The sequence below is a fragment of the Pseudopodoces humilis genome, chromosome 2 (assembly GCF_049639895.1).
Source record: "Pseudopodoces humilis isolate 2021_Gansu_Grassland_sample_001 chromosome 2, ASM4963989v1, whole genome shotgun sequence".
NCBI classification, from domain to species: domain Eukaryota; kingdom Metazoa; phylum Chordata; class Aves; order Passeriformes; family Paridae; genus Pseudopodoces; species Pseudopodoces humilis.
In genome coordinates, this window is record NC_142201.1 from 104,218,044 (window position 1) to 104,232,275 (window position 14,232).

Consider the following 14,232-nt stretch of genomic DNA (forward strand, 5'->3'; position numbering starts at 1 on the left):
GAAATTCTTCCCTTTCCCAAGCATAGACAGCAGGAGAAGATCAGTGTTTTAATTAGGGAAAGGAACTATCAGGGACCTATGCAATTCTGACAACACACTAAGGCGCCGTTACCTAAGTTAAAAACTGAAAATGAGGTTTCAGATTTTAGCATCTTCTAAATTCCTAGCATCAATCATCTCCCTTCTCAGAGAGATATTGATTCTATTCTCCACCTACAAAGTGGATCTCAATTCCTCTTTCCCTTCCTCCTTCATAGTGGGAAAACATGGACTGATCATCCTGGGTTGATGGGATCACATTATGCGTTGAGCATATCCCAGCATCCTGTGTTTCAGTTTTAGACACTGGCTTTAAAATGATTGAGACAATGCAGAAAGCACTCACTCAGTAAACCCTAGAAAGACAAAACCATGTTTTGTACATCAGCAGAAAAGAGGATGCTTTGCAAACTCAATTGCCTTTTCTCCAAATGCAAGGATACAGCTGATGCAAAGCATCCTGCAAATGGAAACAAGCTGTATTTGATTCCACGTACACAGAATGCTTGAACTGTGTTTAGCACAACACAGGTGTAGGGTTTGAGTGATAATCCCCAGTGTAGCAGGATTTTTCCTGCAGACATCACATCTGATGGGAGACTGTTTTAAAACCAGCCTCTGCTCTTACATTGTAAGAACAACTCTCTCCCTCAAGCTACTTGCAGGCAAAAACATGTTTACCTCCACCTATCAAAGCACCAGGGGAAAAGAACAGCCCCTTGAAGGAAATTAATCCCTGAAAAGCGTTTGAAATGTTATAAACAGCTTACTACCAGAGTGAACAGATGCACTAAGAAGGATAAACAAGCATTTGCCCAGCCCCTCGGAGGGAGTTGGCCGCACACCCCCTTCATACTCGCGTCAGAGGCAGGTGGGTGTCGGGGTCCTGGTGTGTGGTAGCCAAGGGCCACTTGATGTGGCCCAGCCCAGGTATCCAAGGCAAGCAGCTCAGGACTAGCAGCCCCTGGCACCACAGCACCTCACGCACTTTTACTTAGGGGCATCCAGAGAAGCTTTATCACAGCTTTTGCAAAGCAGTTGTGCAGGTCTGAATTTTCACTGCCCACCCTCAGGTGAGGGTGCTCACCATGGAGGATGTGCCTTGCTTACAGGGAAGTGGCAGAAGCATTCCAGGAAAACAAAGGCCAGCCTTCCAGTGTCTGCCCCAAACACATTTTTGCTTTCCCCGTGAGGCACTCTATGGAGCAGGAGTTACCCATATCTTTTTCTCCCAAACAAATAAGCCTCTCCCTCTACTGCCCAATGAATATTGAAATATTCTGTGCAAAACCAAGCTGTCTTCTCCAGAAACACTGAATGTTCCCTTCTGTTCCCGAACAGCCCATTCTTGAGTGTACCACTCGCTCAGATAATGGAGGAAAATGGACACAGGCCTCCCTCACAAACCAGAGTAGTTAAAAAAAGGTGATACAAAAGACACAGTGGTAATGCCCAATTATCATTACAAGGGCAAGATCACTAGGGTTAGTTCTGCCTGTTTTGCAGATGCAAGACAAGTCTGGCATCACTGTGCAGAGTCCAGGCATATCCATGAGCAGGTCCTAATAGGTCATGGAGAAAATATGGAGGGAAAGAATTAGGCATTTCTGGACTTCTTCTAAGCATATCTGCTGAAGACCATGTGTTCCCTTGAAATGACTACAGAATATGTGTGGTGGACTGAGCCTTCAAACCTTGCAGCAGCCCCAACCAGCAACAGGGGAGTCAGTGGCTTCTGCAGAAGCTTCTGGCATGGCAGAGCTTTGCTGCAGGGCAGAAAGCCTGCTGAGATGCTCCCCTTGACTTGACTCCCAGGCAGGTGGCCTGTGCTGTGTAATCCTGCAGGGAACAGCCAAGCCTCCAGGGAGTCAGTCAGGTGGGGAGGCTTTGATTGACACACTGAATTCATTAAGCTGCTTTGCTAAGGAGAAATAGGGAAATAGGAAAGGGCATTTGAGTTCTGTCCTTGGGCAGGTATGGTAACAAGTGATCCTCAAGTCTTTTAAAGGTTTAACCTCAAGGACAAAAAACAAAGCCTGGCCTCTGCTCCAAAAAAGGAAGAAATCTCTGAAATGAGAGGCTTGTATCAGTATTTCTTAAAAACACATCCCTACATATCAGAAGTCTGCAGTGTCATATTTCAGATGGTCCTTATGTATTAAAAAATACCTGCTATTAAATATCAAAATTATGAGCAAAATACAGTTTGATCATATGCCCTGTGTGTGCTAAACCTGTTTTTCTGCTCACCATCCACTGACAGTGGCATAAAACACAAAGTGCCTGCTCATGAGTTATAAGGATGAAAAAATACTGTAAACAATGATTACGAGTTTCCCCCCACTTACAAATGAGCACAATTACCGTGGTCCCACTTCAAGAAACTTTGTTAAAGTATGCAAAAGAAATTAAGTTACCTAAGTAATTAGAAAACAGTCAGATCATGAGTCATTAAGGAGGCTGAATGGTTCAACCTTCTCTTCCCTTTCCAAAGAGTTTCCACCTCCTCATGCTGAGAATGAAGCACATCACTATATGTTAACCATAAGTGGAGGACAAATACATTTTTTACTATTAAGGTAAAGTGGTTCCACTTTCTTTGCATATAGAAGAAGCTTTTAAGAAGCGAGCTCCTGGGAATTACTTTTGGGTTATGTATCTTTCCATCACTTAGGAGAAACAGAGATGCTGGAGATGATAACTACAATAGGATTTAGCCTACTTTCCTCCACTATGCAATAGTGCACATATTTTCTTCCACTATGCAATTTGCTACCAACTACTCATTTATGGATATTTTCTATTTAAAAAGCTTCTAACTTGGGCTTCTGCCTGAAACAGAAACCTGCTCTGCAAGAACCTGAAAATCCATTACTCCTTATGAGAGGGGAGTGGAGCAGAGCAGAGGAGAGGGACAACTGATGAGAAGCAAACCCACACAGTACTTCACAGTGCATTTCTTAGAGCAGTTACCAATTGTGCCCCTCCAGGATGCATTTGAGGGGCAGGTTTCACCTGCATTCTCCTCACTTGTCTAAATGCCGGGTGGGCAAGAAGGAAATATCCCCTCACCATTAATAAGAGAACTAGGTAACTTGTAGCCAGTGAACTGTGATTGGTTTGCTGAAATACATATTTATTGTGAAGTTTTGAGAATCGGTGTGCTTGATTTGTGGAAAGCTTCTGCCTTGCAACCTGCACAGAATAAACAACGTCTCCTTTCCGAACCTGGCTCTTGTCCGTGTAAAAGACACCGAAACCCTTTCAGAGGAGGGAACTCGGTACTTTCTAGCTGAAAACCGAGGGGGGGATAAAGAAAGATGCTCTGCTTCAGCACTGACACAGCAGCGGTCTCTGACGCCTCACGCCGGCGGGAGGCCGCGGAGCAGCATGGCGCCGGGGCTCCGGACTACCGCTCCCAGCAGCCATCGCGACCGCCCCGCCCGGACCTGCGCATGCGCTCCTAAGAGGGCACGCACCACCTCCCCTGCTAACGGTAACGCGCCTCCCCGCCCATTGGCTGGTACCCGCCGGAACCGGCCGCGCCGCGATGCGCACAGGGAATTGTGGTTTCTTTGCCCCCAGCAGCTGCTGACGTGAGCAGGGTGAGCGGGATATGCGTACTACCGTTCCCGGCGTACCCCGCGCGGCCCGGAAAGAGCCGTCAGCAGCTGGAGCCGCAGGCAGACATGGCGGGGCAGATGGCTGTGCTGGGTGAGGCGGTGGTGTGGCTGGGCTGGGGGTTTTGTGGGGCTTTACTTCCTCTCTCGCGTCTTTCTGCCGCCGGTGTCGCCCTGGGTTTGCTCTCCAGGGTGGCACGAGCTCTGTGTTTTCCGCTATGTCCAGTTCTGGGCTTCTCTCTACGGGAGAGACATGGAACTCCTGGAGCGGGTCTAGCGGAGGGCAGCAAAGACGGTGAGGGCACTGGACCTTTTAGAAGCAAAGGCTGAGGGAGCTGGGGCTGTTTAGCCTTGAGAAGAGACGGGTGAGAGGGAAGCTCATCAATGTCTGCAGGGAGAGGTCAGAGCACGGACCAGGCTTTGCTCGGTGGTGCCCAGCAATGGGACAAGAGGCAGTGGACAGGAACTGATGCACAGAAAGTTCCTTCTGAACATGAGGAAGAACTTCTTCAGTGTGCAGTGACCAAGCACTGGAACAGATCATCCAGGGAGGGTGTGGAGTCTCCCTCAATGGAAGTATTCCAGAGCCATCTGGATGCAATCCTGTGCTCTGGGATGATCCTGCTTGACCAGGGAAGTTGGACCAGATTGTTGTCCCTTCCAACCTGACCCACTGTGGATTCCACGAAAGCCAAAGTGCTCAGCGGCACATTGCTCAGAAATGCCTGGGAAGATTTGCAGCCCAGAGCAAGCCAGGGCTTTCCGACCAGTCTGTTTGAAGCACTGCTATGACCACCCTTCCCTGCTGGGAAAAAAAAGAGGTCACCCAGTCTTTGAAATTTAACTTACTTACATGTCTTGTTGAGATTTTGTTTGTTGGTGCATTTTTTTTGGTAATCATCTGAGGTTATTACTTGATGCTAGACTTTTGGGTTTCCTGTGTCTGATGATTATAAGTAAAATTAAAAGAAAATCAACCAAACAATGAATTCTTCTGCACATAAACTGGTCTTTCCTTGGGTTTCAAGGTACAGAAAAGATTCAGAGTTGTGGGGAGATGCTTTTTTTGGAGCTGTGGCTGAAACAGAATGAGTTAGTATAAGAGAGGGTTTCTCTCCCCTTATTTTTGGACTTCTGGTGAAGATGGAGGTGTTAGAATTGGGAGTTTGTCATTTAACTGTGATTTTGGACAGTCCTATTAACTCAGTGTCCTTTAGGGTCATTTATAGACAACTCCTCCAGAAGTACTAATTAGCCTGTGTTATTGCAGTAACATGCAGAGAGAAATAGAATTATTACAGTGTGGTGATATTTTTGGCTTGGCAATCTCTTGGGCTTTTTTTCCTCAATCAGTTTAATATTTAATGCCTGAAATTCTCTCTGTTGAGAAGGAAATTAAAAACTAATTAGGTAGCTAAACAGGCTCTAGGGTGTGAAATAAAGCTGCAGGAGGTGCAATGTGTCACACCGTGTCGTTTGCATTGACTTGTAGGTTTGCAGAGTTGATCCCCTAACCCTGCTGTTCACTGTTCCGTGTTTCAGGCTCCGCTGTGCTGGCCCTGCTCTTAGCCAGCTACCTGGCACAACAGTATCTGCCCTTGCCCACCCCCAGAGTGATTGGGATCGACCTTGGCACCACCTACTGCTCTGTTGCCGTCTTCCTGCCTGGAAGCGGAGACGTGAAGGTCATTGCAGATGAGAAGGGGCACAACAGCATTCCCAGTGTCGTCTCCTTCACAGACACAGGGGTGCATGTGGGCTATGAGGGCCTGGAACTGGCCGATGCCAATCCTCAGAACACCATATATGATGCCAAGAGATTCATTGGGAAAGTCTTCACTTCAGAAGAGCTGCAAAGTGAAAGCAGCAGGTATCCCTTTAAGGTAAGCAGACAGTGCCTTCAGTTGCCTCCAAGCAGTAAGGTGCAGGATGCCATCCAGGCTGGACATGAACAGCCCCAGAGTAGCCCTGGGAGAAGGACTTGGGGGTGCTGGTGATGAGAGGCTGGACATGCCCCGGCCGTGTGCTCAGGAAGCCCAGAAACCCCCCGTGTGCTGGGCTGCATCCAAAGCCCCGTGGGCAGCAGGGCAGGGAGGGGATTCTGCCCCTCTGCCCCTCTCTGCTCAGACCCCACCTGCAGGGCTGCATCCAGCCCTGGGCTCCCAGCACAGGAAGGACAGGGAGCTGCTGGAGCCGGGCCAGAGGAGACACCAAGGTGATCAGAGGGATGGAGCAGCTCTGCTGTGAGGAGAAGCAGAGAGAATTGAGATTGGCTTGGGATTGGAGAAGGCTTTGGGGTGAACGAATTGTGGCCTTCCAGCACAGGAAGCTTACAAAAGAGATGGAGAGAGATTATTTACAGGGACCTGGAGTGACAGAACAAGGAGGAACGGCTTCAAACTGATAGAGGGTAGGTTTAGATTAGAGATTATGAAAAATGTTCCTTACTGTGAGGTTGGTGAGGCACTGGCACAGGTTGCACAGAGAAGCTGGGGATGCTCCATCCCCAGAAGTGTTGAAGGCCAGGTTTGATGGGGCTCTGAGCAGCCTGATCTAGTGGAAAGTACCTATGGCAGGGGGTTGGAAGGAGATGAGCTGTAAGGTCCCTCCAGCCCAGTTCTATGACACCTGAAATGTGGTTGATCATCTTGTCACACCTTGAGTCATTTGGCTTAATCTGATGTACCTGAAAACTGAAGAAAATGGTTGTGGAAGTTGTGTACCTCTGCATGAGAGCTGATAATGATTTTCCAGAGAACCCTGTGTTTTCCTATTCAGAAATGTTTTTCTGGGTAACCTTCCAGTCCTTTCTTTCAAAGGATAAATTTCAACTTGAAATGCTAATTGTGCTTTGCTGAAACTTAGTTCTCCCTGAAATTGTAAAATAAAAACACAAACAAAAATCAACAAACCGCTCCCCAAAATAACGCAGAAAACCAAAACCCAAAAAAGTTTTAAAGTCACATCTTCTCTGTCCCATCGTATTTTTTCCTTCAGCACTTTACTACTTAACCAGCAGCAGAACTTGAAAGTTACTTTTAAAAAAACTAGTTTGCATTATATGAGCATGGCGCAGAATTGGTTGGAAAAATAAAAAAAAAAAAATGTGTACTGCAAGTGGTCTTTGAAGTCTTTTTAATTTTTTAATATTGTTAAGAGAACCAGTTTCAGTACCAAGCTGTTTGTTTCCTTTCAGAAACCTGAAAGGTAACCTAATGACTGAAAAAAGCATCCCTTTTGTCTTTGAATGTGGTGTTGGAAGTTGATTGCACAGTATCTAGGTCTTAACTTTTTTTAATGTGTTTTAGTGGGGCACAGTGGGTGTAATTCTTTGGATATACTTTGACCCCTTAAGTGGCATGTTTTGCATAATCCTAATCAAGGAATAAAAGTGATCCAGAAATGCCAAAAGCACGTTTGAACTTTTCCAGAATGAAGAGACTACATGCAAATAAACATTTAGTGGGAACAGGGTGAGGGAGTACAGGAAGATTTCTCACTTGGGGGTTGTGTCACTTTATCCTTCTAGGTTGTCAACAACAAAGGATTAGCTGAATTTTCTGTGACAACTAATGAAACCTTTCGCATCACTCCAGAGCGCATTGGCTCTAAGCTGTTGCTGAAACTGAAGAAAATGGCAGAGGCCAACCTTGGCATGTCCATTTCCAAGGCAGTCATCTCTGTGCCAGCAGAGTTTGATGAAAGGCAGCGGAATTCTACCATTAAGGCAGCTAACCTTGCAGGTGATGTCTCTCTATTCCAGAGTTTATCTTGGAGACCTTGTGGTCTATTTCACTAACAGTAAGGCCTTTGTGAAGGATATAGAAACAGTGAATCAGTGACAGAGAAGCTTAGAATGGATTTACTGTGAGTACCGACAGGTCTAGCTGGCTAATGCGGACATAGATGGCTGAAAGTAAGTTTTACTTCAGGGAAAATAGTCTTTTTTATAATCTCCAAATAGGGAGACTCTATAGAGCACCCTTGGACAATAATTTAAGCAGAAATAGAATGCATGATATAAATCTCCTTAGCAAGGTTTCTCTGGAAGCAGTGTGTTTGGGCACATTATGGTTCGTGATTTCACCCTGATGCTGAAGCAGTACTATTTTAGGATTAAGTAAAGAAAAGAGTTCACTGGATATTACTGCTTATGAAACTACTTCCTTTAGATCTGACACTTAAAAAACCCAAAAAGTATTGGCAAATGTCATTCTGATCTAAGAACTGCAGTTTTCTGAGATGTACCTGAGTGTTACTTGTTGTCTCTGCTCTTCATAGGGCTCACCGTTTTGCGAGTAATCAATGAGCCCACGGCTGCTGCTATGGCTTATGGGCTCCACAAAGCTGATGTGTTTAATGTTCTGGTGGTGGATTTGGGTGGAGGAACTTTGGATGTGTCTCTGTTGAACAAGATGGGAGGGATGTTTGTCACACGAGCCATGGCAGGTAAGATAAATGCTTTTGTTTCTCAAGGGGTTCAGGGGAGGCAAGTGCACCTTGTAGTGCAACCCCTTGAAGTTGGAGGGACTTTTTAAAACATACCAACCATGTCACAGAGTGTTTTCCCAATGCATTCTCAGCCGATTTTCATGCAAAATTAGGTTTGTGGCTGGTTTCAGCAATTAAGACCAGAGTCATAGGTTTTGGCTGACCCAGAGGGGTAAGTTGTGGTTTCATTTTATCCATGTCTGTTAACTTTTGTGCCCATTAATAAAGTGCAGGTGCATGTTACAGTTACTTTTACTGGACTTTTGCAGAGCTGGAGTTGTTTAAAATCTTTCTGTCACCTTTGCCCAAATTGGGAATATTGTCAGATCACTAACCAGTGCTTTGGTGTGTCCTTGTCTTGTGTTTGGTGCCAGTTCAGTTGAGCTGGGTTTGGGAATGCATGGGCTGTTAACTCACAAGTTTTGTGATTGTTGTATGAATGATTCGTCCCTGGGCACAGAGCTCTGGCAGCAGTGTTTGGTGGAGAGACAGCTGTGCTTCAGCTGGCCTGCATGCACACATGGCTCTGTGCAGTGCCAGCTGCCTGTGTTGCCTTCAACAAGTAAGTTCTGATGTGAGCTGTTGCTGCTCCGTCCAGTTAGAGTGAAACAGCAAGAAAGATTCAGCAGCTTCACTCTGATTTAGACAGAGGTCCACTGAGTGAGTTACTGTTTTCAGTCAAAACAAAACAGTGGAAATCATTACCCATCATGTATGCAGTGGACAAAATTTTGTCTCTTGTCACAGCTCCGTGAGCTCATGTGCTTGTGGTCCTTCTGTGATTGTTCTGGCCCTTGAGCACCATCCCCGAGTGAAAGAGAAGTGTGCTGCTTTCTGGGGCTTTCCAGGTACTCTGTCTGATGCCTTCTATTCTGGTCTTTCAGGTAACAACAAACTTGGAGGACAGGATTTCAATCAGAGGTTGATGTTGTATTTATATGATCAGCTCCGCCAAACGTATGGTTCTCTGCCAACACAAAAAGAGGAGGTTCACCGCCTCAGGCAGGCTGTGGAAGCTGTTAAATTAAACCTGACTGTCCACGAGGCAGCTACACTGAGTGTGCTGTTGACTCTGCCAGCAAACAAGCTTACAAGAGGACTTGCAAAAAGCCGGGTAAAAACAAACAGTGTGCTACAAGGTGAGGTTTCACAAGACACAAAAGGCCTGAAAAATCTTGGAGACACTTCCAAAGTAGAGGATGACTTTGTCGAAGTTGTGTTTGAAACAGAAATCTCTCGGAAGCTGTTTGAGACATTAAATGAGGACCTTTTTGAGAAGATTCTTGTGCCCATTGAACAAGTGTTGAAGGAAGGGCACCTGCACAAAGCAGAAGTGGATGAAATTGTGTTAGTCGGAGGCTCCACACGGATTCCCAAAATACGTGAGGTTATTCGGGACTTCTTTGGAAAGGAGCCCAACACCTCTGTAGATCCCGACCTGGCAGTTGTGATGGGCGTAGCCATCCAAGCAGGAATTCTTGCTGGGTCCTGGCCTCTCCAAGTCAGTGCTATAGAAATTCCTAACAAGCATTTACGGAAGACTAATTTTAACTGAAAAGAAACTCTTCTCAGTTGCATTCCAGCTCTCCAGAAGGATCCACACTTATTTGACTGGCAACAGAACTTAATCTTAGCTGCATTCTATTAAATTTTCACCTGTTCCAGTTAGATGTTACTGGGCACTTACCTGTGCTAAAGCTTGGTGTTACTTTAAAGGTACAAACAAGTTCTGAAGTGTGCTGTGTTTACTTGGAGATGGGATATTGGATGAAAATGCCAGTGATGACACACATTTTCTTGCTAAATTTTATTAGCAAATCCTGGAGCAGTGTGTATTTAAAGGGAGCGTGACCAAAGGTTTGAGATGATGTGGTACTAAGGTATTCCTGGGTCCAGTGTATTTTCTTGGAAGGACTGTGAAGCAGCCTTAACGCACAGGCAGTGTTCAGTTTACACTTATTTATTAGATTGAGCCATTTGAGGATTTAAGCACCTTTCCTAAAGGCATCTTGCAGCTTAAGTGAAACTGAGGCATTCACTTGATTCTTCTGCTGTTCATAACAGCATAGTGGTATTGCTGATGCTCTGTGGCAAACAGTCCCATGATTAGGAAACCTTATTGAAAACGTAGCTCTTGCCAGTGCAGTTTCTTGGTCTCCAAGGGCTTCACTCCTGACCTGGCTGTGATGGTTAAACACAGGTGCTGCTGTTTTACCACTGGCATTCTCCACAGAGAATGAGGGTATGTTGCCAAATATTCATACCTGCCCCTGCCTTATTTTAAAACTATGGAGATTTTATGTATCTTGAAGCCACACCTGCCTGTCTTCCCTTGCATTTGACCAACACGAATTTCATTGTTCTGCATTTACAAGCATGTGACATCTTCTCCATGAAGTACCCCAAGCCATACTGTCCTTAGGGAGAAAGTGTGGGACAGAAGGGTTGAAATGTAGTTCCTGTAGCCCTAGTAAATGAAAATTGACCCAGCTACTTCCTGCTTTTCAGCTCTTACGTGGTTTAAGTTTTGTCATATCCCCCTCTAAACTGAGCAGAAGTTGTAGCTGTCCTATTGGGAAAGGAGCAGTGTTGTGTAACTTGGGGTTTGAGGTGGCACTTCCTAGGACTCTATTTTAGGCAAACAGGTTGCTATCCAGATACCTTGAAAATGTGTGAGGGGAACAAAGTTACTGACCTGAAAAAAAAACCGAATTGGTGACAGTTCTCTCTTTGGAGGGATTAAGCAATAATCAAACACCAGCTGAATTATATTATCTGCTTGTAACTTCCTACCGAAAAAACGTAATTCAGCTAAGACTGGTTTTAGCATCCATCAGCCCAGTCTTCATCAGGTAAGCTCTAATAACAGGTGGTTTTAAGGATTTTCTTGTCTTCTCCAGAATAATTTTGCATTAACCTTGCTAAGATAAAGTGTGGGGCTTAGATTTATTTTAACCTATGACTATATTAAAATAGGCTTATTACTCACCTGGCAGTAGGCCTGATTTATGGCACTGCCATAAATCTGTTGTGCTGATTCAGCTGTTTGCACAGCTATTGTCCAAGTGCATCTTTGAAGCAATCCAATTAAAAACCTCTTAAATTGAATCATAGTTGCACACAGCCATTCCATCAGCATTGTTTAACTTGACAGAGGATTCCCAAAGTACTGCTGACATCTGTTTAATTTTCCTGAGTTGAAAACCAAAGTTTTTTTTTTTATTTGAGGATTCTTCTTTTCCTTTGTGCCTCTTTGAAGGTGACCCCAACTAAGTCTGTATGGAACTTCCAATAAGTAAAAGTCTTGCAGTGAGAGAAGTGCCTCTTCAGTGACACCATGGATGAATGCCACTACGCAGTAGAGTCCTCGGTTGCTGTTGGGGGCCTTTGCTTTGCAATATAAATGTATGTGTTCAACATCTGTACCAGTGTCTTTACAGTCATTGTGGCCTTTCCTTCTGCCCTGCTGTAAGTTCCCAAAATCCACTGGAGTTATGGTTGGGCTTTGGTCTTCATGCCTTTAATGTGCTGTGTAAAACAAGCAGACCAATATAGAAACAGAACCACATCACAGTGAAGTTAAATGATTAAAAGGTTTTGCAGTTTTGGGACATGTTAGGTAGGAGATGTTAAAACTCTCAAAGCAAATAAATTAAGTACTTTTTTCTTTCACATCCTCCTTTAGCCTGGGGGAGTTAAATCTCCTTCAGTGTTAATCTGGGAACTGGAAGGGAAGCACAGGTTGTTTACTTGTAAAAACTAAATTCACAAAAGGGTATTTATTCAGATTTCTATACAGGCTGGATTTTTTAGTAGAGAAGTTACTGTACACTGGATATCACAATGCATCCTTATTTATTAAATTTTCTGAATTATTTATTTTGTGTCTTTTAATATTGTATTTTGGCACAAACAATGGAATTTTAAAGACGAGTCCACTGTACTAAGTGGATATTTCCAGGTATGCACATGGGCTGCTTACCAAAAGGCTCTCTGTAAAAAAGTTGATATTTGAAGGCTGAAATCTTTCTGTAATCCTTATGATTGCCTTTAGTGGTAGGTGTGTAACAAATTTCTCTAGCTAAGGTTTATTTGGCAAGTTGAAATTCTGAAAGCATCAAGTGACTTCAACAATTGTGTGTTCCCTAATTGTTTCCCAGTGCAGATGATGAAATGCATTTTATAAATAACATTTTAGATTTTTTAATAAAAAAAAATTCTACCCCTTGGATCTGTCTTCTTTCACTTTCTCAAGGAAATTCTGGCTTCCTCAAATACCTTAGAAGCGTAGAAGATGAGGTTGTGTTCAGCTGTGAGAGAGTTTCTACTTCTGTATTGTCTTGAAGAGCTGCAAAGTCTGCAGAGCCTGAACAATTACAGTGTTTCATAAGTGTTTCAAAGCTGGCAAAAAGCAGAAGTGTGTCTCTTCCTTAGAACGGGAAGCTGCTGCTCAACTTCTTTCCAGTTTCTCCTGTGACACTGCCAGGAAAGTGTAGAGCAAGGACGACAAGCAGGGCTGAGGGGAGCAGCTCCAGAAGGTGGTGCATGTGGGATTTTTGAGCGCTGTGGGGAATGAAGTGGAAGCAGAGTATAAGCGGGTCCCTGTTCCTTCATGTGAAAAAGAATGATGGAGTCTTGGTCCCTTATGAGCCTCATTTTTCAGGTCTGCTCTGGTCCCCTACCTGTCCCCCTCTTCCTGTGAGTGGTCCCACAGGACAGGACTGGAACCCAATCCCTAAATACCAAGGAAGTTCAGGGTATTTTGGAGGAAGAAGGTGGGGGTGAGGTGTGTGCCAAGCTCCAGAGCTACCACATGGCTTGCTTTGTGCTGGCTGGTGCCCTGATGTTGGTGGGTTGAGTCAGTTCTGAACTCAGCCAACTGGCCCTTCTTGATTTCCTAGAGTCAGTCTCCAGCATGACGTGTGTGAGGAGAGGAGAGGCTGCAGACCCTGGCTGACGTGCTTAAAGCAACACTTCCTTTCCCTGCCCACCCTAAGCCTTTTAGGGGATTTGCTTTGGAATGCTATTGCATGGAAACACAGCAGGAGCATTTCCTGCTGCTTCTGCCTCCACTGCACCCCCTTTTCTGAAATTATTTCTCCTGAAAGAGAAGGAATGGCTTTGCTGACGCTAGTCCAGCATTTTCTTTTCTCTCAGGCTTTGCCATTGTTCAGTCTGTGGCTCTCCCAGCTGCAGTCTGAAGGCAGCTGGAAGTAAGCACAGAAAGCCCTCCTCATAAATAAAAGTAAAGTAGAAGTTACCATGCACTGATGCCTCTCCTCAGACTGTTTTCTCTGGACTTGCAAAGGGGATTGGCTCCTGAGGTACTAAAGGCTACCTCTCCTAGCCTATGTGTCTAAAACTTTATCTTGGGCAAGAAATTAAGATTGTACTTGATACACCAGGTGTCAATTTTAAACTAATATAACAGGGCTGTACCCAGGAACTTTATTCAGTTTGTTGGCATTTTTTAAGCAGTTGATGGGGATCTTAAGAGAACATTGATTACATTGGTTGTGTTGGTATTAAATTTCAAGAGCTTCAGGAACGGCAATAAGAGTGGAAATGACTATTTATGTGGCCTACAGAAGCAGATATGTTTAGCTGGCACTTCAAGTAAGTGTACATAACCTGTCCTGCTGCTATAATTAGTATGGAGGTTTACATTAATATTTACTAGCAAAGAGGCAGTTCCACCTGACTGCACTTTTTGGGATTTTTTCACAATGGGATTTTGTAATGCTCAGTTAAATATGTAAGAGGTGGGTTTCAGTTTTTCAGAAATCACAAGAGGAAAACTGACGTAATGGGGCACATTTATTGCCTCAAGAACTACCTAAGTATACATGGGGATCTGCATATCCTAAAAATCAGCCCCAAGTGACATCTGTCTCTGTGTCCACACAACAAGCATTGTTTTCTTCCTGAATGTGTAATCATAGTAAGAATTATTAACTACATGAGCATAATGTCAGAGCAACTTAGTTCAATTAAAACCAGCATGTCAACAAGATTTGTTTTTCAATCAGTCTTTACTAATGCAACAGTTTTAACATACACCATGAAAATCCTTGCTTCATTC

General features: G+C 44.4%; 1 protein-coding gene across 1 annotated transcript; it reads left to right on the plus strand.

Annotated features, from left to right (window-relative positions):
• Positions 1–3,645: 3,645 nt before the first annotated feature.
• On the plus strand, positions 3,646–12,379 carry HSPA13 (heat shock protein family A (Hsp70) member 13). The gene is made up of 5 exons (XM_005524128.3): positions 3,646–3,753; positions 5,202–5,542; positions 7,189–7,402; positions 7,941–8,108; positions 9,035–12,379. The coding sequence occupies exons 1-5, from the start codon at positions 3,729–3,731 to the stop codon at positions 9,703–9,705; spliced, it is 1,419 nt and encodes a 472-aa protein (XP_005524185.2). The 5' UTR covers positions 3,646–3,728; the 3' UTR covers positions 9,706–12,379.
• Positions 12,380–14,232: the final 1,853 nt, after the last annotated feature.

Coding starts and splice junctions, on each gene's coding strand:
- HSPA13 (XM_005524128.3), top strand. CDS start 3,729: ATGGCGGGGCAGATGGCTGTGCTGG. Junction 3,754..5,201: donor GGGGCAGATGGCTGTGCTGG/GTGAGGCGGTGG, acceptor TCCGTGTTTCAG/GCTCCGCTGTGCTGGCCCTG. Junction 7,403..7,940: donor TAAGGCAGCTAACCTTGCAG/GTGATGTCTCTC, acceptor TGCTCTTCATAG/GGCTCACCGTTTTGCGAGTA.